The following is a 26,693-nucleotide window of genomic DNA, read 5'->3' on the forward strand; positions in this document are numbered from 1 at the left end:
CTTCAGTTAATTAGCTCAAATGAAATTGATTGTTGTTAAATACTAACTTTTATCACTATGTTCTCGATTAAAGTGCACATATAGTATGAAATATTACAATATTAGAACAAATTTATTTTTTATTTTACAGAAGTTATAATTTAAAAATTACAGAAGTTAAATTAAACGGCTATAGGGAATCACAGTCATTTTGGGAAATATGTTTAAAAACACCTACTTTTCTGTATTTGTATTGTATTTATTATAATGGAAATTTCCGTAGGTAACATTCCTCAAGGATTCTGGGAATCGGGATAATTAAATAAACTACATTTACCATAATTCTCCACGATCTCCGAAAGGAAGTTGATTACAGTGAAACGTAAACTTTCTTGAAATCTTGAAACAGAAACTTTAAGACTAAACAAAAGCTTAAACTTCCAATCTTTATATTGTATATTTACTTTACAATTCACTCTTTTAATTGTCATTAAATTCCCTTTTTGTTCAGCGTGTTTGTGAGGTATTGTCCGATTCACTTCGAGCGAATCGATTCGTTCGGACAGTTCGCTCCAGTTCAAACGTAATTCTTGTTAAATGATACTGTTGATGACTGTTTTTAGTAAAACACACATATTGTAAGAAATATTGCTGTTTTTATGATCACACCTCAATCTGCGATTCGACTTAACTAAAACATTAAAAAGAACCGATTCAAAAGAACGAATCATTTAGCGAATCGAATATCAGTAGCCTGTGAATTATCAGTCTGTGCACGTGGTTTGTGGTGGGAAACACACGTTGGTCCACTGTCCGTCACTTAGTGATGGGAAGTTCGGATCATTTTACCGACTCGGTCCTTTGAGTCTCGTTCAGCAAAATGAACGAATCTTTTTTCGAGTCATTTCGTTCATTTTGTTCATTTTAGCAAAATATAATTAAAATGTTACGTTTTACTTCCCTAACACATCTACTGCTTACACAAACGTTGATCACACTACAAACAAAACAAAACTATAATGCTATAAGAAACAGAAAAGATTCTTTCATTGTTTACCTGTGTCTTTAGTCTATGATTCGCTCACCTCGCCTCTTATCTGACAAGCTTTCGGGTTTGAGTCGTTCGTTCATCACGTGACATCCCCGTAATGTTAACCTATGCAGCCTGAGCCGGAAGGAGAATTGATTAGTTCATTTCTCGAGTCCTCGGGTTTGAGTCGTTCGTTCATCACGTGACAGCCCCGTAATGTTAACCTATGCAGTCTGAGCCGGAAAGAGAATTGATTAGTTCATCTTTTGAGTCTTCGGGTTCGAGTCGTTCGTTCATCACGTGACAGCCCCGTAATGTTAACCTATGCAGTCTGAGCCGGAAAGAGAATTGATTAGTTCATCTTTTGAGTCTTCGGGTTCGAGTCGTTCGTTCATCACGTGACATCCCCGTAATGTTAACCTATGCAGTCTGAGCCGGAAAGAGAATTGATTAGTTCATCTTTTGAGTCTTCGGGTTTGAGTCGTTCGTTCATCACGTGACAGCCCCGTAATGTTAACCTATGCAGTCTGAGCCGGAAAGAGAATTGATTAGTTCATCTTTTGAGTCTTCGGGTTCGAGTCGTTCGTTCATCACATGACAGCCCCGTAATGTTAACCTATGCAGCCTGAGCCGGAAGGAGAATTGATTAGTTCATTTCTCGAGTCCTCGGGTTTGAGTCGTTCGTTCATCACGTGACAGCCCCTTAATGTTAACCTATGCAGTCTGAGCCGGAAAGAGAATTGATTAGTTCATCTTTTGAGTCTTCGGGTTTGAGTCGTTCGTTCATCACGTGACAGCCCCATAAGGTGAACGAACCACTCTAAAACAGGTGAACTAATTCCAGTACAGAACCTAATAGGATGACTGAACGAATCACTCGCCGAGACGACTCGTTCGTCCCGAGTCACATTAAAGATTCGTTCAAAATGAACGAATCGTTCAAGAACGACCCATCACTACCGTCACTCCTTCACGACCAGAACACTAGAAGGTCCCGATTGTAACACCCGCTGCTCATCTGAAATCACGTAAGTTAACAATTACACCTATAGAAGCAACGAATGCATGTTCAAACAACTAGCATGAAAGAGTTGATGGTTGATTTCCATAAAGTTTATTAAAGTTACTCATTGTTTTAACAGTCTGGCTGGTGTTGCAGCTTTACTTCTCAGAATGCATGATGTATTGTGCAGTACTGAAAGTTTTACAGTTTTTTTTTTTGAACATTTGTACTGTGTTAGTGTCGTGTCTTTATGGTCATATACCATTAAAGTACTAGTTTTTAACTTGTTCATAATATTATGAGATATGCACTTTGAAAGTAGCATTGTAAATCTGAGCATGCTACTACTTTACAACCATATCAAACTACAATAGTACAACCACAGTGTTTCTTTTATAAAGGTTGTGCCTGAAAATACCAGCAAACATGTTCATGCATGTAAATTGCTCACACTGAGGCATTTCAACACATGAATATAGAGATCTAATGCATTATTATGCATGCATATGTGTTGCATTTGCTGTTCAGATAATGCACTTAAAAACCTTCATAGTAGAAGTAAATGAGCAGCAAACCCTGAATCTCGTGATGTGAGTCCCTCATGTGCTGCTAGTTAACATTCTGACTGTGACTGTGTGTTTGCTCTGTGTGTTTGATTGATTTGATCATCAGTTATCAGCATTCACTGTTACTCAACCTGAGGAATCCTGTCAGTAGGTTCTAGAGTCAAAGTTCAACTAAAAACTATGCCAGATGATCATCAGTCTTGCTTTCAAAGTCAGCTGATGGTATTTTCCATGCAAATGTAATGCAGTGGTTTGTGGACATGCACCATGATTTTTTTTCCCACTTATGCATGGTGTTTCAATGCTTCTGTATGTTTTTTAAACATATTTTTCATGCAAAGGTGATGCAATGATTTGTGCACATGCACCGTGATTGTTTGAACTTATTATGCATGGTGTTTCAATGCTTCTGTATGTTTTTTTTAAACTTATTTTTCATACAGATGTGATGCAGTGGTTTGTGCACATGCACCATGATTTTTTTGCACTTATGCATGGTGTTTCAATGCTTCTGTATGTTTTTTTTAAACATATTTTTCATGCAAAGGTGATGCAGTGATTTGTGCACATGCACCGTGATTGTTTGAACTTATTATGCATGGTGTTTCAATGCTTCTGTATGTTTTTTTTAAACTTATTTTTCATACATATGTGATGCAGTGGTTTGTGCACATGCACCATGATTTTTTTGCACTTATGCATGGTGTTTCAATGCTTCTGTATGTTTTTTAAACATATTTTTCATGCAAAGGTGATGCAATGATTTGTGCACATGCACCGTGATTGTTTGAACTTATTATGCATGGTGTTTCAATGCTTCTGTATGTTTTTTTTAAACTTATTTTTCATACAGATGTGATGCAGTGGTTTGTGCACATGCACCATGATTTTTTTGCACTTATGCATGGTGTTTCAATGCTTCTGTATGTTTTTTTTAAACATATTTTTCATGCAAAGGTGATGCAGTGATTTGTGCACATGCACCGTGATTGTTTGAACTTATTATGCATGGTGTTTCAATGCTTCTGTATGTTTTTTTTTAAACTTATTTTTCATACAAATGTGATGCAGTGGATTGTGCACATGCACCATGCTTTTTTTGCACTTATGCATGGTGTTTCAATGCTTCTGTATGTTTTTTAAACTTATTTTTCATACAAATGTGATGCAATGGTTTGTGCACATGCACCATGATTTTTTTGCACTTAGTATGATGGTAAAGCACAGTGTTGCGCAGCTTCTGTAGGTGTTTATGGATGTGCCGCTGGACGTTTATGTTTTAGGATTTAAGATCTTACTGCAGCACCGAAAGGTCAGCGGCAGAAGATGAGATCAAATTCGCATCGCTGCATCCTATAGGTCAAACACTTCATGCAATTAAACCGCCGCTTTAAAAGAAATAAAAACAATTTAGCATGCTTGGCATGCAGATAGTGACATTTTGTGAGACAGAGATTAATATATCAGAGATATGTCCACTTGGGCATTTAACCGATGTGTTAAAACTTGCAGAATGATTTTTAATTAAAATAATTTGGTAACACTTTACAGTAAGGTTCTACTTGTTTACAGTATTTAAATGCATTAGTTAACATGAACTAACAATGAAAAATATATCTGAAGCATTTATTACTACATTATTAAATTCAAATCTGTATCTTTTAATATTATTTAATAGAATTCAGCTGACATGAACTGACTTTAATTTAACTAACTAGGAACAATCTAGCAACTGCCCAAGCATTTTTCTTCAGAAAATGTACATATTTTGATAAAAATATTTATAATTTTAAGTATTTTTTTTTTTTTACCAGTAATTTATTTGTTGGAATATTGGAATGGAAAAATATATATATTTTTGATAATGTAACTAAATCATCAGCAGACGTCATGGCGGAGCGGGTGTTGGTGATCGGCAGCGGTGGACGGGAACACGCTCTCGCGTGGAAGTTATCGCAGTCGCCGCATGTTCAGCAGGTGCTCGTGGCTCCGGGTAACGCAGGAACCGCCAACAGCGGGAAGATCATCAACTCCGGTGAGAGACCTAGAAAAACTTTCCTTATGAATAAAAATAAATGAACAATATGCTTTTAAAATATACTTAATGCACATTCAGACTTTGTGTGTGCATGAAGACGTGTTATAATATTTATAATATTTTTTTATCATTTTTTTTTCTCCAGAGGTGTCCGTGAACAATCACACGATTTTAGCTCAGTATTGTAAGGATCATAACGTGGGGCTCGTGGTTGTTGGTCCAGAAGTTCCTCTGGCTGCTGGTAAGAGACACTTCATCTGATGAAGAACAGGCAAATGTTTCTTAATGATCAAAATAGATGATGAAAGATTGCACATAAGCCAGTGTCAAATATAAATTTCTGTACAGAAAAGTAAAGTTTCACATAATATCAGATATAATCTGATCATATTTGTGTACAAACATCTGATAAACACATGAAAAAAAAATCACATGCAGTCTAAATCTGCAAGTTCTTTGGTAAAGCATTAGTTCCTGAGGGGGAAAAATTATTATTATTATTATCTTAATTTATTAATAACAATGTATTCATTTAAATACATTAAAGTCATCCTGTGGCCCGCTTGGAAGCAACATGTTGTGAAAACATCTGCTAAATGTGGGGGGTTATCTAATCTAATCTAACATAGCATAACATAGCATAGCATAACATAACATAACAACATAACATAACATAAATACACATATACACTTGTTTATTTAAAAACTTTATTTAATAGTATTTTATTAACAAAAGCATAACAATAGAACAAATTATAATATGTGACCCTGGACCACAAAACCAGTCATAAGGGCAATTGTTTTTTTAAACTTTACACATCTTCTGAAAGCTGAATAAATAAGCTTTGTTAGGACAATATTTGGCTGAGATACAACTATTTGAAAATCTGAAATCTGTAAAAAAATAAAAAATAAAATAAAATAAAAATTTTGAGAAAATCACCTTTAAAGTCGTCCACATGAAGTTCTTAGCAATGCATATTACTAATCAAAAATTAAGTTTTGATATACTTACGGTAGGAAATTTACAAAATATCTTCATGGAACATGATCTTGACTGAATATCCTAAAGATTTTTGGCATAAAAAAAATCATTTTGACCCATACAATGTATTTTTGACTATTATTTGACGATTATTGCTACAAATATACCCGTGATGCTGGCCCAAGGTCACATACAATAAAATATAAATAAAAAATATTAATATTAATTAAAATAATATTAATATTAATTAAATATTCATTAAAATGTAAAAAATTAAATAATAATATTAATATTAAATATACTCTAAAAACAATGTTGTACATAATAAATATTATTTTATGATAAAATATTTTACTGATTGTTGAATGTTGATTTAGTTAGTTATGAAATCTAGTTTTATTTTCTCCCAAGTTCTGATTTATTTTTTCTAAATTCTGCTTTTTCCCCTTTTTAATGGTTAAATAAAATTGTATTAATTTAATTGTATTAAAAGGTTGAACAAAAATGACGTGGTTAGGGCCCTATGAAATGTTTTATTTTTTCTCACCGTATGATTTATTGTTAGCATGTCTAATTATTTGAATGCATACTTAATTTATTCAAATTTATTCATAAAATAGCCTCATGAAAGTTTTTTTTGCACTCAGAAATTCTGTGTTGTGTATTTAAAATGTTCTGGTTATCAAATGAAGGCATAAAACATTAATTTTATTTATCTTTTAATTATTGAAAATTAAGCTTTTTTTGCCAAACAAAGGGGAATTTGCTATTAAAATCAAAACATAGAAGAAATGTTGTGTGATTATACCCTAAAAAATAATGTTTGTTTAATTTTAGTTGTAGTAGTGATAGTAGTAGTATATATCTGACACAATGTCTTCAAGTTAAACCGGACTTTTATTTTGACGGGTTGCCGTGTTTACCTTTACATTTCTGTGTGTATATGATATAACGCTAATTTTCCTAAAATGTAACGGTCAAATGCTGAAATCACGGCGAGCGTCACGTGCGCTTCAGTGTGTGTGGTAAACAAAAGCGCTGGTCTGCTCCATTCGTTAAACCAGAGACACGCAGAACATGCAGGATTCACATTTAAATGGTATTTTTGTGGCGTAATATTTACAGATACTAGTCCATATTGTGGTTTGATGTAAAATTCTGTGACATTCCGTGTTATTCAGTAAATTCCGTTTTTATGACTGGATTCCGCATTTCCGTAGTAACCATAAATATCAAGTGAAAACATCTTCTAAATGTTGATTTTGATAATGTTTGCTAATAGATGACTTTTGTTTATTATACGTACAGTACGTTTTTAAAATTATTTATTAATTATGTTAAAATTATTTTCATGTAAATATGAGGTTTGTGATTTATATTGTAAACGAATATAACAGATGATGTTAACCGTCTCTCAGGTATCGTGGATGACCTGACGGCCGCCGGCGTGTCGTGTTTCGGTCCGTCTGCGAAGGCGGCGCAGCTGGAGGCCAGCAAGAGTTTCTCCAAATCCTTCATGGAGCGTCACAACATTCCCACGGCGCGCTGGAGCTCCTTCACCGACCCGCAGGACGCCTGCAGATACATCCGAGGGTAAACGTCTGCAACCTGCGCTGAATATATAAGTCGCAATCATTCTCTGTGGCAACAAACGAATGCAACTTATAATAAATGGGTGTTTTAAGATGCATCTAAATATCACATCGCTGACGTGTGGTTGTGTTTGTTCAGCGCCGAGTTTCCCGCTCTGGTGGTGAAGGCCAGCGGTTTGGCTGCCGGGAAGGGAGTCGTAGTCGCTCGGGATAAAGACGAGGCGTGTCAGGCGGTTGTGGACATCATGAAGGTCAGTGTTTCTCTAATATTTATATTTTCACTGCAGTTCTGTTTGTGTGTGTCTTTGAAAGAATGAAATGTGTCCTTGAATGTTTCACAGTTAGCAAAATAATTCACTGATTCAGAGCTGTTTGCTGTGTAAATCCTTCAATATACAGTTCAAACTCTTTGCTGAATATGTAACAATTTGTGTGCAATAAGTGACACTTTTGATTATATAAATATATATTTAAAATAAATGCTAAAATAAGAATTAAAAATATATTGTATTATTTAAATAAAAATATGTTGAAGTTAATAATTTAAATATATTATTAAATATTAATAAATATGTATTTATTTATAAATTATTTATTCATTCATTTTTTTTTTTTTTTTGAACATTAGTGGTATGGTATTGTTGTGTTGTATTTATTTATTTATTAGTTAATCATTCCTAACTTTTTTAAATAATTACGATTTTATGTTTTTGGAAAGAAGTCTCTTCTACTCACCAAGGCTGCATTTATTTGATCAAAAATACAGTAAAAATGTGAAATATTATTACAGTTTCAAAGATGTGTTTTCTATGTGAATATCTGTTAAAATGCAATTTATTTCTGTGATGCGCAGCTGAATTTTCAGCATCATTACTCCAGTCTTCAGTGTCACATGATTTTTTATTTTCTATGTTTTTCAGGTTTCACGAATGTGTCCTTGATGAACAGAATGAGTAATTTTTTCATTATTTGATGTTTCAGGACAAGGCGTTTGGCTCTGCGGGTGAGACTGTGGTGGTCGAGGAGCTCCTGGAAGGAGAGGAAGTCTCTGTAAGTATTTCCTGGTTGTTAACGGTTGTGTCAGGTGATCAGATGGCACTGAGCGTCTCGTCTGTTGTCAGTGTTTGTGTTTTAGTGACGGAGTAACAGTGTCGCCGATGCCACCGGCTCAAGATCACAAGCGTCTGCTGGATGGAGACCAGGGGCCAAACACGGGCGGGATGGGCGCGTACTGCCCCACACCACAGGTCAACACGTCCTCATTCACCTCATGGATAAATTAGAACTAATATAAATACTGTGGTAATTTTTATATACTCACTTCATGAACATTTTACTGGTTCAATCCAGAAAAACTACCATGATACACACAGAAATTCATACCACAAAAAAATGTTTGGTTTAACTTGAAGAAATTGTGACAAATATTACATACTACAAATAAATTATATTGCATATTTTAATATATGCTTCTCAAGTAATAATAATAAAATAAAACTTTTTTTTTTTTTTACATTTTAAAATTTAAATTATAATTCTAATTTTAATATTAAAAATATATTAGCTAAATTAAATTATGAAATTTATTTATAAATTAAGACATTATTTTGTAAATGAAATGAAATTAAAATAATAATAATTTAATAAATAATATCATAAATACAATGTTTCTCAAGTAATAATAATAAAAAAACTTTTTTTTGCATTTTAAATTAATAAATTATAAAAATATTATTATTACATTTATTATATTAAATTATAAATATAATATTAATATTATAAATATATTAACTAAATTAAATTATGAAATTTAGTTATAAATTTATAAATTAATACTTTACTTTATAAATAAACATAAAATAATTAAATGATACTATACATATAACATGCTTCTCAAGTAATAATAATAAAATTATATATATATATATATATGTATATGTATATATATGTATGTATTAAAGTATTAAATTTATTTATAAATTAATACATTAATTTATAAATGAAATTAATTTAAAAATAAAATCATTTAATAAATGATATTATAAATATAATATATGCTTCTCAAGTAATAGTAATAAAATACAACTTTTTTTACATTTTAAATTTTAATAAATTATAATTATTAGCATTATAAATATATGAACTAAATTAAATTATAAAATGTATTTATAAATGTATGCATTAATTTCTAAATGAAATTAATTAAAAAATAAAATAATTTAATAAATGTTATTGTAAAGTTAATATATGATTCTCAAATGATAATAGTATTATTTATAATAATAATAATAATAATAATAATAATAATTAATAATGTATTTAAACATTTTTATTTACATGTAATTATTAAACTTATTTTTTTAAGAATACCACTTTTTTATTTTAAAAGGTAACCTCAGTTGTACAGCGCATTGTTTACCAAAAAGTAAAAGGAATTGTTACATTTTAATTTGATTACATTTGTAATGTTACATTTGATTATCACTAGTTTTTGTATTAAATTTGTATTAAATCATAAATTCATTATTATATATTTAAAAAAAAACAATATTAGAGGGGAAAAATGCTTTTATAGGGCCCTAAAATGTAATTTTTGTTAAACTTTCAATAAAGTGTTGTTAAATTTTATATGTTGCATTATTTTAATTAATTTACATGCTTTTTGGTTACTAAATCAAACGTGTCTCATAGAGCCCTGTGTTTTGGTGACATTATTAAAGTGTGAATGGTGTGTGTGTGTGTGTGTGTGTTAGGTGTCAGAGGAAGTGCTGCAGGAAATCAAGAAATCGGTTCTGCAGAAGACGGTGGACGGCATGAGAGAAGAGGGAGCGCCGTACGTGGGTGAGACTAACAAACACACACTACTAGTGCAATTAGCCTCAGCTTAACCCTGAAAGACCTACTGTATCAGATCTAAACGATCGACAGGATCTGCTGTTAAACCTGCTTCACACACAATCATCTGCATGGCTTCTGTCTCTGATTGATAGGTTTTTTTTTTGTATCAAGCAGCAGCTCTTTTAGTGTATTCGTTCATCTCTCAATCATCATTGGATTGCATTGCATTACAGAAGCCTGATGAATCAAATACTCTGTTCAATAAATTCCATTTCAAAAAGATTTTTCTGGCCACAGAATGCTTGCTGTCACTGTTTAACATTTTTGAAGTGATAGTTCACTGAAAAATGATCGTTGTGTTTTCATTTCATCACCTTCATGTTGTTACAAACCTGTAGGGCTGAACAGAAATGAAGATCTTTTGAAATAATTCCAATAAACAAACACCATAAAAATATCAAAACAGCCGCTCGCACGTCTCGTGCACTATATCACGTCTTCAGAAGTCGTTTAGTAGGTCAGACACACACTTCTGTCATCACTTCTTAGAATTGCATAGAAAGAGCATCTTCAGTGTTTGTTCCACAGAAGAGAGTGAATCGTGTGATTGATTGATGTGAGAATTTTATCAGTGACGTATTTCAGCAAATAAACACGAGAACGAGAGAGCTGATGCTGATTAAACCTGAGCCAGAACATGATGCTCTTATTATTATTATTATTGTTATTATCAGTCAGTGATTGCTCTTCTTGTCTCTCAGGTGTTTTATACGCAGGGCTGATGTTGACTAAAGAGGGGCCGAAGGTCCTGGAGTTCAACTGCCGCTTTGGGGACCCCGAATGTCAGGTGAGAACATTCCTGACACAGTTCTGTGGAAATCATCCGTTTGATGTGATAATGGCTGTTTTTGACATGTTCATCCTTGAGGCAAATTCATACCGGATGAAATATGATCAGAAAAAAATACCCAGCTGCTGATTTAATGACATGCTTTACAAGTAACACATTTGTGGGAAACCAAATTATTTATGTCATTTTAAATATATAAAATAAATAAATAATAAAATATATTTAGGATTAATACAATATTTTTTTTAAGTATTATATAATATTTAAAAAATATTTTCAATAATTTAAAAACATTATTACATAAATAAATTTAGTTTCCCACAAATGTGTTACTTGTACAGCATGTTATAAAACTATTTAATGTATTATAACAATTATTTAAATTATTAAAATGTGTAGTTTTCGGTTATTGAAATAAATTTAATAAAAGTAAATAAATGATAAAAAAAAAAAAATAGAATTAATTATTAATTTATTTTTTCAATAATTTTCTATCTCTCTCTCTCTCTCTCTCTATGTAAAATTCTTGACAAATAAAATAGGTATTGAATTCTAATAATTTTTATTTATTTATCGATTTATTTATTTATATTTGCTTGGTGTTTCAACAAAAAATGTTGCTTTAATATATGAAATATAATTTAATGTTTTATATATATATATATATATATATAAACATTAAATGTTAGTATTAGTATATAATATACTAATTATTCATATGTATATTTTTTTCATTGTTACATTTTTCAAAAATATATGCTGTAATTTATTATATGTAATAGTATATATTAATACATAAATGTAAAAACAATTATTATAATTGCTCATTTTTATCATATATGTGTGTTAAAAACAATAAATATAAAATTATTTAATAATAGATTCTAACAATACAATACAATGCGTGTGTTAAATAATAAATATTTAATTTTTATTTATTGTACTTTAATATTATAATTGTTCTTTTTAAAAATGTTTATATGTTTAAAATATATAAACATATATTATGCTTGTTTTCCATTTTAATTACTAATATTTCTATGTAATACTTATGGTTATATGCTCATATATTATAATCCAAATTTTCCGAAGTCTTTTCAGTTTTTGTGAGGAACAGACTGAAACTCCTGAAAGGCTGAAATGAGATCTGGTGCAGTGACTCGAATCTGCTGGTTCATTGTAACGAACTGATTCAGAATAATGATTCATTCACTGATTCAGTTCTCGATTTGACTCATTTCTCAAGTTTACAGTTCACTGGAGAAGAAAATAATCAGCTTTAATGTGGCTCTGTTCCTCTTGTACAGCTCTTGTAGTGATTGTCGGTGTCTCTCTCAGGTCCTGATGCCGTTGCTGAAGTCTGATTTGTATGAGGTGCTGAAGAAGACGCTGCAGGCGGAGCTGAGCTCCAGTTCGGTGCAGTGGCTGCAGGACAGTGCGGCCGTCACTGTGGTCATGGCCAGCGGAGGATATCCGGCCTCATATAAGAAGGGTCTGGAAATCACGGGTGCGTTTACATCAAATCAAGGTCTCAAAAACTCTTCAAATGGTATAACCAAGTCTTTATTATTATCTCTTTGAATGAGCAGCTGGAAATAAAGCATAGATGTTTCAAAATAAGAGACCTTTATAATATAATATAATATAATATAATATAAAGTACAAAAAATTAGTATAAGTACAAAAAATTAAATAATATTAAATAATTATTTAATTAAACAAATGGTGTGTTTAGATTAGTTTTATTAAAATTATTATTATTATTATTATTATTAATAATAATAATAATAATAATAATAATTATTATTATTATTAAACATAAATCTATAAAAATAAATATGTATATAAATGTATGCAATTAATATAGAAAAATAATTAGAATAATTAAAATAATGTAAATTATATATTTTATATTATTTATTATTCATATTTATTCAATTATTATATATTTTCATTTTAATTACTAATTTTTACTAATATTAATGTGCTAATATTAACTAATGTGTGTGTGTGTGTGTGTGTGTATATATATATATATATATATATATATATATTAATATTTGTAATACTTAATAAATTGTATGTTTTAATTTGAGTTTTATAATGTATTATTATTATTATTATTATTATTATTAAATAACATAAATGTGTAAAAATAAATATATAAAATATTTTATAGAATATTCAAAATAATTAATGTAAAATATTATATGTTTATATTATTTTCATTTTAATTACTAATATTTATAGTTTAATACTTTTGTTTATATGCTCAATTTTTATTATAATGAGTATTTTTACTAATATTAAAAAATAATTATTTATTTATTTGTAGGGTTTTAACATTTCAAATCTGAATAAAAAAGTGAATTATTTAAGATGATCTGACATTTGAATGTAAGTGAATTGACAAAGTGAATGAAGAGTTTGCTGTTTCTTCAGGTTTGTCTCAGGTGTCATATATATTTTCATCTTAACTACTAATAATTTTATTAATATTAATGTACTAATATTAGCTAATGTTATATGTGTGTGTGTGTGTGTGTGTGTGTGTGTATTTATATATCAGGTTTGTCTCAGGTGTCAGAGATGGGCATTCAGGTGTTTCACGCAGGCACTGCGCTGAAGGAAGGGGGCGGAGTTATCACGAACGGTGGGCGTGTCTTGACGGTGACTGCGGTCCGGCCCACTCTGGAGAGCGCGTTACACAGCGCTAATGAAGGAGTGGCGGCCATCAGCTTCCCTGATGCCGTTTACCGCCGCGACATCGGCCACCGCGCCATCGCTTACCTCACCCGCAGCAGGTGTGTGTGACCGCTAACTAACACTGACCGGTTAACCCTGGAGCACACAGCAGAACACTAAACTAACTACATGCACTGCATGGTGTTTACTAAACAGTTCACTTTTAATATCAGTGATATGTCTGATCTATGCATTTCTAATAAACAAAGTAATCGTTTAGTAGTGTCGTCTGCAGGTCAAGAATCTCTGGTACTCCGGTTTACATTTGGGAGTTTGTTCACATCACTAACCACAACGAATAAAGTTTAGTGTTTGTGTCACAACCACCCAGAACACCCTACCCTAGCAACTGCATAGCAACCACCCTAAAATTGTGGCAGTGTTATTTTAGTATATAATGCACATTTTCATGTATATTATAGTATTCACTTTCATTTTATTTTATTTTTTATATTTAATACTTTTATTTTCATATGTTAATTTTTCATTTAATCACTAGTTTCTTCTTCTTTTTTTTTTTTTTTAGTACTTATTAATATTTAATTTTTTTACTTGGATATGCTCATTTTTTTGTTTTAATTACTACAATTTTTGTAATTTATTTTTTATTTTTGAATACTTGTTTTTCATTTTAGTTAATAATATTTTTATTTAATACTTCATTAATATTTAATACTTGTTTATACACTCATTTTTTAATTGTAATTACTAATATTTTTATTTAATACTTTATTTATATTTAATGTTTTATTTTTACATTCTTCTTTTTCATTTTAATCGCTAATATATTTACTTAATACTTTATTAATATGTAATACTTGTGTATATGCTAATTTTTCATTAGATTATTAATATTTTTTTAATACTTTATTCATATTTAATATTTTTATATGCATGTTTTTCATTTTAATTACTAGTAGTTTTACTACTTATAAATTTAATACTTAATAAATATTGAACACTTATTTGTGTATGATCTTTTTATATTTTAATTACTAATATTTTGTTATTTCATGAATATTCAGTACTTTTCTTTTTAGTTACTAATATTTTTATTTGATACTTTAAGATTTAATACGTATGTTTATATGCTCTTTTTTCATTTTAGTTACTATTTCTATTTATTACTTTTATTTTTATATGCTTTTTTTCATTTTACTTACTAATATATTATTTAATACTTATTAATATGTAATACTTGTATTTTTATAAGTATTAAATACAAATATTAGTAATTTATTTTTTTAATAATTTAATTTTATTTAATAATTTATTAATGTTTAATACTTGCATTTATATGCTCATTTTTCATTTTAATTACTAATATTTCTATTTAATACTTTTTATATGCTTTTTTCAGTTCAATTACTAATATTTTTATTTAATACTAAAAAAATAAATAAAAAAATAAAAGTATTAATAAGCTTATATTTCATTATTATTATTACTAATTATTTTATTTAATAATTTATTAATATTTCTTACTCTTATATGCTATTTTTTTTCATTTCAATTACTGGTATTTTATTTAATACTTTTATATATATATGCTATTTTTTCATAATTAGTAATATTTAATTATTATTAATTAACATACTAATTAATATTTAATTTAATCCTTTATTAATTTTTAATAATTTGTTTTAGTTAAATACCTTGTCATTTATTATTATTAATTAATTTATTTATTAATTTATTTATTTTTACATGCTTCTATTTAGCATTAATTTTTAACATCATCTCAGTTAGTTTTTTTTTTTTTTTTAAGTTAAAATTCAGTAGTTATAGTTAGCTGTTTTGTGAGCTGTATTTCAGTGACTGAAAATGGTTTGTGAATGGTGTGTTGTGTGTTTTGTGTGTGTCAGAGGACTGACGTATAAGGACAGCGGTGTGGACATCGCAGCGGGGAACAGACTGGTGGATCTGATCAAACCTCTGGCTAAAGCCACGGCTCGTCCAGGTCGGTCGTCTCGGATCCTCTCGTCTCTCAGTTTGACACACAATCATCTCGTTCGGTTTTTATAACTGCCGGTATTTTCTCATGAACTGATGATTGATGGCTGATTAATCTTCCTGTTTACTTCTAGACACCTGTGAACTTTGTTTTTCTCACAGGAGGTCTCGGAGTTCAGAGCTTAATCTCAGTTTACAGCATCAATCAACATGCTGTCAATTAGCACGCCGTCACTCAAACAGACAAAACGAAATCACACTTGCAGTCATGCGCTTTCAAATATGTTAATGGCACGAGAGGAGACTTTAATACTTCTGTCATTTCACTGATTTCACATGCCACTTCATGTTTATCACGCCACTGATTTGAGCGACAGATATGAATACTGTTTTGTGTGACAAACATGAGCCCTAAAAATTTGAATAATTTTAAATGTAATTATTTAATTAATTTTAATGTATTTTTTGGTTTAAGTTTTGGTCATTTTATTGTGCATTTTTATTAGTTTGTTTATATGTAGCTGTTGTTTTTATTTCATCTTTATATTTAGTTATTTTAGTACTTTTTTATTTTCCCCTAATACCTGATATTAATATTGTTTTGTGTGCATTGATTCAGAAGTCACGGTTAGTAAAAAGAAAGAATTATATATGTATATATATATATATATATATATATATATATATATATATATTTATTTTTTTATTTATTTATTTTTTTTTACTTTTTTCTTGCAAGACAATCAAAGTTACACTATACTGATGTTAAATACAAAAATGTGCCATAAACACAAGATTATTTATTGTTTTTGACTTCACTTGTGGACACTGGCACTATGAGCATATATATATATATATATACTATGAGCATATATTATATATATATATATATTACATTTTTTTTCTTTTTAATTTCAGATTTAATATTTTTAGTATTTGAACTTTAACTTATTTAATTTACAATTAAAAAAAAAATCCCCAATTATATTTATAGTTATATTTTCATTATTTGTGTGAATTTATTCAGAAGATAAAACTGCATAAGTGATGTATACAGTTTAAGTAATGTTTTGCCAAATTAAAAAAAATTATATTTTTTTTTGTAATCAAATTAAAACTTCTTACCGATCTTATATTAAAAGATGTGTCCTAAACACAAGATTTATTATTTAATTTATTATTTATTTTCTTTCTTTCTCTTTCTTTTTCTTTTTCTTTTTCTTTTTCTTTTTCTTTTTCTTTCTTTCTTTCTTTCTTTCTTTCTTTCTTTTTCTTTCTTTCTTATATATTTTCATATTTTCACTTTGCATTTTAATTTTTAGTTTCATTTTTGGTATTTTTATGTGCTTTTCTCCCCTTCATTTTTATATATTTTTATTTCCATTTTTTATATATATATTTTTAATTTAAGATTTAGTTAGTCATTTTAATATTTCGACGTCAACCTATTTTATTTGCAATTTAAAAATTTAAATTCCCCTCAAATATTTCTATTTCTATTTATATTGTTTTGTGCAATTATCAAGAAGGTGAAACTAAAAAGTGATGTATGCAGTTTAAGTAACGTTTTGTCAAATTAAAAAATAAAATCGTTTTTTTTGTCATATATATTTCAGATTTAGTTTGTCATTTTAGTATTTCAACCTATTTTATTTGCAATTAAAAAAAATAATAATTCCCCTCAAATATTTGTATTTATATTTATATGATTCATATTTATATTGTTTTGTGCAGTTATTCAGAAGGTGAGACTGTGTAAGTGATGTATGCAGTTTAAGTAACATTTTGTCAAATTAAAAAATAAAATAGAGTTTTTTAGTCAAATTAAAATTTTTTTACTGGTCTTATCTTAAAATATCAGTCCTAAACATGAGATGAATTATTTATTTTATTATTATATCATTTTTATTATTGTTATATTTATATTTGTATATTTTATTATTTATTTTCACATTTATTTAAAAACTCCTCATACAGGAAGGTTCTGGTTCAAAACTTGATTTCCAATAACAACATTAATCAGTTTGATGAATTAGCAAACAATCATTTCAGCTCATCACTCGAACTGCAGACAAACAGCATGAGAGGAGAGTTTAGTGAGTCAAAAACACTTGGATGTGAGTGTTTATTGTCAGTTTTCACATGTGAATTTTGAGATGTGTGTGGTTTTGATGGCGTTTCTCTGTCTGTGCTTCAGGCTGTAACGCGGAGCTCGGCGGGTTCGCGGGACTCTTCGATCTGAAAGCTGCGGGATTCACCGATCCCATCCTGGTGTCCGGGACGGACGGAGTGGGAACCAAACTGAAGGTATCGTGAGTGCTTGACTTTGACTTTGCAGATGACTCCGAGGCGCTGGAACAGCGTGATGAAGCGGAGCTGCTTTGTGTCTGTCAGGTGGCTCAGGCGTGCGGCGTCCACGGCTCTCTGGGTCAGGATCTGGTGGCCATGTGCGTGAACGACGTCCTCGCTCAGGGAGCCGAACCGCTCTTCTTCCTCGACTATTTCTCCTGCGGCCGTCTGGACGTCGGAGTCGCGTCTGCTGTGATCGGGGGCGTCGCGGACGCCTGTCAGATGGCTGGATGTGCTCTGTTAGGTCAGTCTCACACTACACGTCCAGGCTGGAAATCAAAACATTACTGCAGTTCTTCACAGCGACGCAAAATGATCATATAATCGTTTAATTAAATGCAATAAATAAATAGCTATTTATTTTATTATTTATTTTGTACTAATTTCTAAATCCATATTGTTATATAAAAGGAAAATCAAGAGAATTATCAAAAAATGTAAACAAAAACAATTGTAGTATTTTGCATATTCATTGTTTTGGTTTAAAAAAAAATCATTTGTTATTTTGAGTGACAAATATTAATATAATTTTGTGTGCCACGCTTTGCAAGTTAAAATAATGTGCATATATATATATATATATATATATATATATATATATATATATTTTACAATCAATCAAATTCATTTAAAATATATATTTTATTTGTGTAATTTTTATACTGATTTCATCATGTGAATATAATCAATATATAACTTGCAATCAAATTAATTAAAGCAATCCAAATAGCAGTTTATTTTGGTCTAGTATACCAGAATGAGTTCAAAAACATGAGATTTATTGTTCATTATTAATTATTTATTTATGCAGTATCATGAGTTCTAAAAGCAACAGCAGAGAAACAATGCAAAATTAATAGAATCATCGAAAGGAAACAAACAAACAAAGAGAACTGTATGTTTTATTTATTGATTTGGTGCTAAAATTGTTTGACTGGCTTTTTGTTCTTGTTGTGATTCAGACTTCTGCACAGTTTTTCTTTATTTCCATTATCTTATAAGGTTATTATAAGGTTATTTAACTAAAATTGTAAATATGTAAAAAATAAAAATATATTTTATACTTTTTTTTTTTTACATATTTACAATTTTAGTTAAATAACCTTATAATAACCTTACAAAATAATGGAAAAAAAATATAAATATATATAAAATATATATATATAAAAAATATGTTGATTAAAATTAAATAAATGCAAAAAAAAAAAAAAAAAAAAGCCAAAGTAACATTTATTTATTTAATTTATTTAATTGTTATACTAATTTCTAAAAGCATTTTTGTGACCAATATCAGCAGGAAGCGGACTTTAAAAAGAAACAAATGCAAAATGAATAGAATAATCAATCAAAAGGAAACAAAAATTATTTGTGTATATTAATTGTTCTGGTGCAAAAATCATTTGTTTAGCTATTTATAGTTTTATTTTATTCAATTATTTTATTTTATTTTATTTACTGCATTTTTTTTTTTTTACATTAAATTAAATTAAATTAAAACACTTTATTTCTGAACTTAGCATTAAAATGAGTCTTAAACATGATATATTTTTTTTTCATTATTTATTTTTATTGTAATTTATAAATCCATATTTTTATATAAAAGGAAAATCAACAGAATAATCAAAACATTTATTTTGGTCTAGTATACAAGAATGAGTCCAAAAACATAATATAATAATCAAATGGAAACAAACAAACACAAAAATTGTTTTTTTTATTGTTTTGGTGCTAAAATTTTGACTGATTTTGACTGTTGTTTAATATATCATATATTTCTCATTTGAATTCAGTTTAACTTGCACTAATGTACTAAAATAATTAAAACTAAAACTGATATATGTGGCAAAAATATGAATAAATACTATAATAGTATCCAAGTGACAGTATAATAACGGTGCGTGTGTGTGTTTGTTGAGGCGGTGAGACGGCGGAGATGCCGGGCGTTTACGGCCCCGGTGAGTACGATCTGGCGGGTTTCTGCGTGGGGGCCGTGGAGCGAGGGGCCGTCCTGCCCAGACTCAAGGACATCATGGAGGGCGATCTGCTGATCGGCGTGGCCTCGTCTGGCGTTCACAGCAACGGCTTCAGCCTGGTGCGTCAGATCCTGGAGCGCAGCGGCCTGCAGTACGACTCTCCCGCTCCGTTCGGACGGCCGGGGCAGACTGTCGGTACGTTAGCGTGAGACTCACCACTGCATTATTTGTGACGTCCTCACACCTGCGTTGTGTTTTAAAGGTGAAGTTCTGCTCACGCCCACCAAGATCTACAGCCGCCTGCTTCAGCCAATCCTGCGCAGCGGAGCCGTGAAGGCCTACGCCCACATCACCGGAGGCGGGCTCTTGGAGAACATTCCTCGCGTTCTGCCGTCAGAACTGGCAGTGGAACTGGGTGAGCAACATCTGCATATGAACGTCCAATAGTAAATGAGGGAAAGCCTGATACAAACAAAATAAATTAATGAACACTTACTGAATTTATTCTTAACTCGTATAATGAACATACTGTTAAAATAAAATTTATAATATTTTTTTTTACAACAAATATAAAAATACTGATCACTGAATCTTATAATTCTATTTGTTTCTTTCAGGGATTGAAATAGACAGTTTGTCACTTTTTGTAATTAAAATTAAAATAAAATTATAAAATAATTAAACATATTGAATATGCAAAATAAAACAACTTTGTGATTAAACTTGAAGATAAAATAATTCAAATATATATTTTTACAATTGAATATGCTAAATTAATGAACACTAACTGAATTTATTCTGAACTCATATAATTAACAATGTTAAAATAAAATTATTTTTTTTACACAATAAAAATAAGAAAAAATAATACTGATCACTGCATTTATTCCAACCTCATATAATTTTTATAATTGTATTTTTTTCAGAGATTGAAATGTACAGTTTTAATCACACTTTGTAATTAGAAATTGTAATAAAATTGTTTAAAAATTGTAATAAAATTGTAAAATAATAAAATGTTTATAAATTACAATTTAATATGCAAAATCAAATATAATTAAATAAATATACAATAAAATAATAGAAAATATAAATATAATAAAAATACACTGATCACTGTATTTAATGTTATCTCATAAAAAAAGCAGAATCACCATTTTAGTTCAAATATTCTTTCTTTCAGTGATTGATACATGCAGTTTAGTTGCAGTTTGTAATAAATAAAAATAATTTTAAAAAATATGTTTTCCACAACTGAATATGCAATATTATTTTTTTCTGATCTCATATAATTAATCTAGTAAAATTCTTGCTTTCACTGATAAATGTAATTTAAGTCCTGCTTTGTCAAATCAAGATATTTTTTAACAATAGAATAAATTTAAATAATCAAAATAGCACTTTATTCTGATCTTATAAACATTTGTCCTGAATTCTGACATTTATTTAATTTGATTAAAATTGTATTTATTTATTACATATTCATTATTTAAATTATTTATAATTGTACTTTTTTTTATAATGCAATAATTTATTTTATATATTTATAATAATAATTCATATTTTTTTAAATAATATTTATGTATAAATATATACGTAAATATATCAATACATTATATATTTATTTATAAATGTATAATATTTTTTATTTATTTATTTTTTTTTAAAGGTTGGAACATTACTTGAAATGTTAATATTCAAATGATGTCAGTTGTCGACCTGTGTTTCAGACGCGTCCCGCTGGAGGATCCCGGCCGTGTTCTCATGGCTGCAGCAGGAGGGCGGTCTGTCTGAGGACGAGATGAGCCGCACGTTTAACTGCGGTCTGGGCGCCGTGCTGGTGGTCAGCAAACAGGACGCGCAGAGAGTCCTACGACTGCTGCAGGCCCAGGAGGAGGCCTGGATCGTGGGTTCACTCGCCCACAAACAACCTGGTGAGACACAGACGCCCACGTTCACCGCCGCTTCACATATCAATCGTACTTCACCTTAAAAATAAAGGTCATTTTAATGAAGCAACTAATATTTTGTGCATTTTTGTGCGTCCAGGAGCCGAGGCGGTGGTCATCAGAAACCTGGAGCGGAGTCTGAAGGACAGTCCGGGCTGCTCGCCGGACACCAGCGCCCTCCAGAACGGAGCTCATCACGGGGAACACGCCTCACGCAAGAGGACCAGAGTGGCCGTCCTGATCTCAGGAACCGGTGCGTGTGCTCTCGTAAAATACACGTGTGAATAAAGCTGTGAACTCTGACGCTCTGCTGTCTGACAGGAACCAACCTGCAGGCGCTGATGGAGCAGGTGAAGAAACCCTCCAGTTCGGCCGAGATCGTGGTCGTGATCTCCAACAGACCCGCCGTCATGGGGCTGAAGAGAGCCGCTCTGGCCGGCATTCAGACGCGGGTTGGTCTCAAATATACAGATGCACCAAAACCAACACTGAAATTAAACTGAAATGCAAATATTAGAAAATCTGGAATCTGAGGGTGCAAAAAAGGCAGAAAATCACCTTTAAAGTTGTCCAAATGAAGTTCTTAGCAATGCATATTACTAATCAAAAATTACGTTTTGATATATTTACGGTAGGAAATTTACTAAATATTTACTTAATATCCTATTTTTTTTTTTTTTTTTTTTTTTTGCATAAAAGAAAAATCAATAATTTTGACGCATACTGTGTATTTTTGCCTGTTTGTGGTCCAGGATCACAAATTAAAACCAAAATTAAAGTTTTCATTGAGCTGAAAAAATATAAATTATTTATAATATAAAAAAAAAAAAAATTGTTTTATATATATATATATATATATATATATATTACACACACACACACACAAAATTTAATTTTGCACATATAGTAGTTTTTATATAAATTATTAATGACAATTACTTAATGAATAAATTTGTGAAAATGAATAAAATAAATATTATTAAATTTAAATAAAAATTAATACATTTAATTAATATGTAATATATATAAAATACAATTTAATTTTGCACATAAGGTAGTTTTTATATAAACTTTTTAATGATGTAATACATATGTACTATGCAATGTATAATAACTATGTAATATACAATAATTTAAAATACAATTTTTAGTTGCCCAGAAGGTTTTTTAGATCAGTATTTTAGTGATGTAATTATTCCAAAAGCAAATTGAGGTCAAATCATATTAAAATTTTAACAGTAGCTGTAATGAAGACATAAATAAATCAAATACTGAAAAACACAGTAAGTAAAAATAAATACAAAAAAAAAAATAATAATAATAATAAATAAAATAAAATAAAAACTGTAATACAGTGCCTATATTTAGCTCTTTTTTTTCTCTAAATTTTAATCCGATGCAGGCCCATTATAATTAACTAAAACAAAAACCACAATTAACAAACAAACAATTTTGTTTGTTTTCACTTCTTGGAATAAAATAAATGTTAATTGAAATCAAAAAATAAAAAATAAAACAGCAATTTTATTTAGTTTAACTGTTATTTAATGTACTCGTATAACTAAAACTAAAACTAGTAAATGAAATTTAATAAGAACTATATAGACGTCATATTTTAAAAAGTAGAAAAAAATGAGAAAAAAACAACAAAATGACTACAACTTCAACTAAAATGAAAGTGAAAACTATAATAATATCACTATATTAAAATAATCACTGTAGTATAATAGAAAAACACATTCACACAAGAGTGAAATAAGAGTGTTGTTGTTTTGTGTGTGAGGTTGTGGATCATAAACTGTACGGCAGCAGAGCCGAGTTCGACGGCACCATCGATAAGGTCCTGGAGGAGTTCGGGGTGGAGCTGGTTTGTCTGGCCGGTTTCATGCGAATCCTGACGGGACCCTTCGTCAGGAAGTGGAGCGGTGAGTCTTAGAAAACATCACAGCCTGAAGGAAGATGCGTATATATTATGTTTTCTATTTAGGAATATTTAACTTCTGATTTTCTGAAAGAGCAAAAAATATATTTTTTTTTTTAGAAGAAAAAATGAAATATTTTCATTTAAAACAGTTGTATATTTTATGCAGGCATTGTAAGACTTGATTTAATGTTATGGTGTGAAGATGAGGTTGAATTGTGTTGTCTGTTGTGTGTTTGTGGTCATGTGTGAATCAGGGAAGATGCTGAACATCCACCCGTCGCTGCTGCCGTCCTTCAAAGGAGTGAACGCTCAGAAACAGGCTCTTCAGGCCGGCGTCAGAGTCACCGGATGCACGGTGCACTTCGTGGCGGTCAGTCTTACTTTACTCTCACTCACACACTGTTGGGATTTTTGTTTTTGTTTTTGTTCATATTTTAAATTAGAATTTATTTAATTGTTTTGGGTTTTTTTTTTTTTTCCCACTTTAAAGTTTTGGTAATTTTGTTGTGCGTTTTTGTCATTTGTCTTTTTCTTTTTTTTTTTTTAAGTATGTTTATAGTTGTTTTTTTGTTTTATTTTGTTTTTCATATTTTAACAAGACCACACATTGTGCATTCAGTGAAAAATAAAAAATTACAGATTGTTTAAAAAAACATGTGAAAATGAAACCAGTAGAAAGACATAAATAAATAAAATTGTTGATAGTTTTTTTATTAATTGTATTTATAAAATTTTTATTTTTACGTTAGTACTTTAAACTACATTTAAAAAAGGAGAAATGTTGCAACTACATGAAATGCGTTTAATAAGCTTTTTATATTTTCATTTTCATTTCTGATATTTTATAGTTTAGTTTTCATTGTTCTTTTTTTCCCATTTTCTTTAGGTTTAGTTGTTTTAGTACTACTACACACAATTGAGAATTCTAGAGTAAATTAAAAATGAGAAGGATACTAATTTTAAAGTTGTTAAAATTAGGTTTTAAGTTTTTTTTGTAAAATATCTATAGATTTTATGTTTTAGATTGAGTTTTTGTTTTGTTTTAGAATTTTTAGTATATTGACTTTAGTACTTTGTTAAATGTAATGAAAAAGAAGAAATGTTTCTTTGACGACTAGCTGAAAAAAAAAAAAAGTAAACTTATTTTAGTTAACATTGAAGTAATTTTTTTAAAATGTTTTTTAGTTAATGTGTTTAAGTATGTTTATAGTTTTTATTCATTTTTAATAATTAAATTTGGTTTATTTTTAGTCATTTTAGTACTTCAGGTTAAATAAATAAAAAAGGGAGAAATGTTGCAACTAGATGAAATAAGTTTAAGCTTTTTATATTTTAATCTTAATTTTTGATATTTTATAGTCAATGTTTAGTTTTATTATTATTATTATTATTTTTCATTTTTAGTTTTAGTTGTTTTAGTACTACTACACAAAAATGATAAGTTTAAGCTTTTTATATTATTTTTTTTATTTTTTTAGTTAGTTTTATTTTGTTTTATTATTTTTAGTATTATTTTTTTTTAATTTTAGTTTGTGTACTTTAACACTAAAATTTAATGAAAAGGAGAAATGTTTCTTTGACAACTAGCTAAAATCAAATATAAAAAAAGTGAACTTGTTTTAGTTAACATTTATTTTAAGTAATTTTTAATGGTTTTTAGGTAATGATCGTAACCCTGGAGTAAAGTAAGATTGTGTAATCCGCAGGAGGAAGTGGACGCAGGAGCGATCGTCGTCCAGGAGGCGGTCCCGATCCTGGTGACTGACACCGAGGACAGCCTATCGGAGCGCATCCGGGAGGCGGAGCATCGCGCTTTCCCGGCAGCCCTAGAGCTGGTGGCCAGCGGCGCGGTGAAGCTGCGAGACGACGGTCGGATGGTGTGGAGCCACAACGTTCAGTGATAAACACACAGATGTGACGCTCATTATGACACTAATCTACTTTAGTCTTTAATTTCCGCTCTAGACTGTGATCTTTCATTCAGACATTCCAGATCCGATCATTCCAGAAATGAATTCCTGAAAGTTTTAATGTCTCGTCCAGCGCAGGCTGTTGAGGGATATTTGCTCATGTCTGTGTTATTTGAGATGTACATGATGAACTTTATTCTCTGCATGTATCAGAACTAGATCAGTATTTGCTGTTGGCATTAAAGTTGCACTGCTCTGTGACGAACCTCATTATGTGTGTTATTACATTGTTCTCACTCATTTATGGTCTCACATGCTTGTTTGTATGTTCAAAAATACAGCAAATAGCATTTTAAAATATATTAAAATGTATTACTAACATTAACATTTATTTTAAATATTTCACTTTTATTTCTATTATTATTGAATGTTTCATCAAATAAATATAGCTTTAGTGAAAAACATTAAAACATCCACATTTTTCTAAAGTTTTAACTAATGTATATATAAAATTTCTACAATTTTTTTTAATATAAAACATTATAGAACTGAAAACTATGTAGACATTTAAAATGCCAACAAAAACACAAATGCTAAATAAAATTAAAATAGAATAAAAAAAACCTTTTTTTCTTTTTAGAAGAAATAAATACATATAATTGTCATCTTTAAAATAATTGTAGCTTTTATCCAATCATATGATGGGAACAATATGAAAGACTGGTGTTACTTTGTCCTTGTTTTATTTTTGTTATTTTTATATATATATATATATATATATATATATGTGTTTATGTTGACACGACAAAAAACACTACTAAAATGTTAAGTAAAAATCAAAGTAAAATTAAAATTAAAATTTGAATAAAAACTATACAAATTTGAAATATATATATATATTTTATTTTATAAGAAAAAATAAATATATAATTAGAAATATACAATAAGAAAAAAAAGATTGTATATTTTATCCAGTCATATTAATGTATGATGGGAACATGAATGACTG

The 26,693-nt window shown here is 29.5% G+C and overlaps 1 protein-coding gene across 2 annotated transcripts; it reads left to right on the plus strand.

Moving 5' to 3' along the window:
- Positions 1 to 768: 768 nt before the first annotated feature.
- gart (phosphoribosylglycinamide formyltransferase) lies at positions 769 to 25,954 on the plus strand. Of its 2 annotated transcripts, none has more exons than XM_051128855.1 (23): positions 769 to 792; positions 1,969 to 2,037; positions 4,461 to 4,613; positions 4,762 to 4,857; positions 7,020 to 7,194; positions 7,333 to 7,444; positions 8,175 to 8,243; positions 8,315 to 8,440; positions 9,947 to 10,034; positions 10,793 to 10,878; positions 12,220 to 12,388; positions 13,451 to 13,685; positions 15,492 to 15,586; positions 17,777 to 17,886; positions 17,974 to 18,172; positions 19,845 to 20,096; positions 20,164 to 20,316; positions 21,632 to 21,835; positions 21,951 to 22,103; positions 22,172 to 22,302; positions 23,634 to 23,775; positions 24,029 to 24,144; positions 25,481 to 25,954. In XM_051128855.1, the coding sequence occupies exons 3-23, from the start codon at positions 4,469 to 4,471 to the stop codon at positions 25,673 to 25,675; spliced, it is 3,051 nt and encodes a 1,016-aa protein (XP_050984812.1). In that variant the 5' UTR covers positions 769 to 792; positions 1,969 to 2,037; positions 4,461 to 4,468; the 3' UTR covers positions 25,676 to 25,954. The 2 variants fall into 2 exon arrangements, with proteins under 2 accessions (XP_050984812.1, XP_050984892.1); XM_051128935.1 differs by having other exon boundaries at positions 775 to 792; positions 4,464 to 4,613.
- The last annotated feature ends 739 nt before the right edge of the window (positions 25,955 to 26,693 follow it).

Source organism: Labeo rohita, chromosome 1 (assembly GCF_022985175.1).
Source record: "Labeo rohita strain BAU-BD-2019 chromosome 1, IGBB_LRoh.1.0, whole genome shotgun sequence".
Lineage (NCBI taxonomy): Eukaryota > Metazoa > Chordata > Actinopteri > Cypriniformes > Cyprinidae > Labeo > Labeo rohita.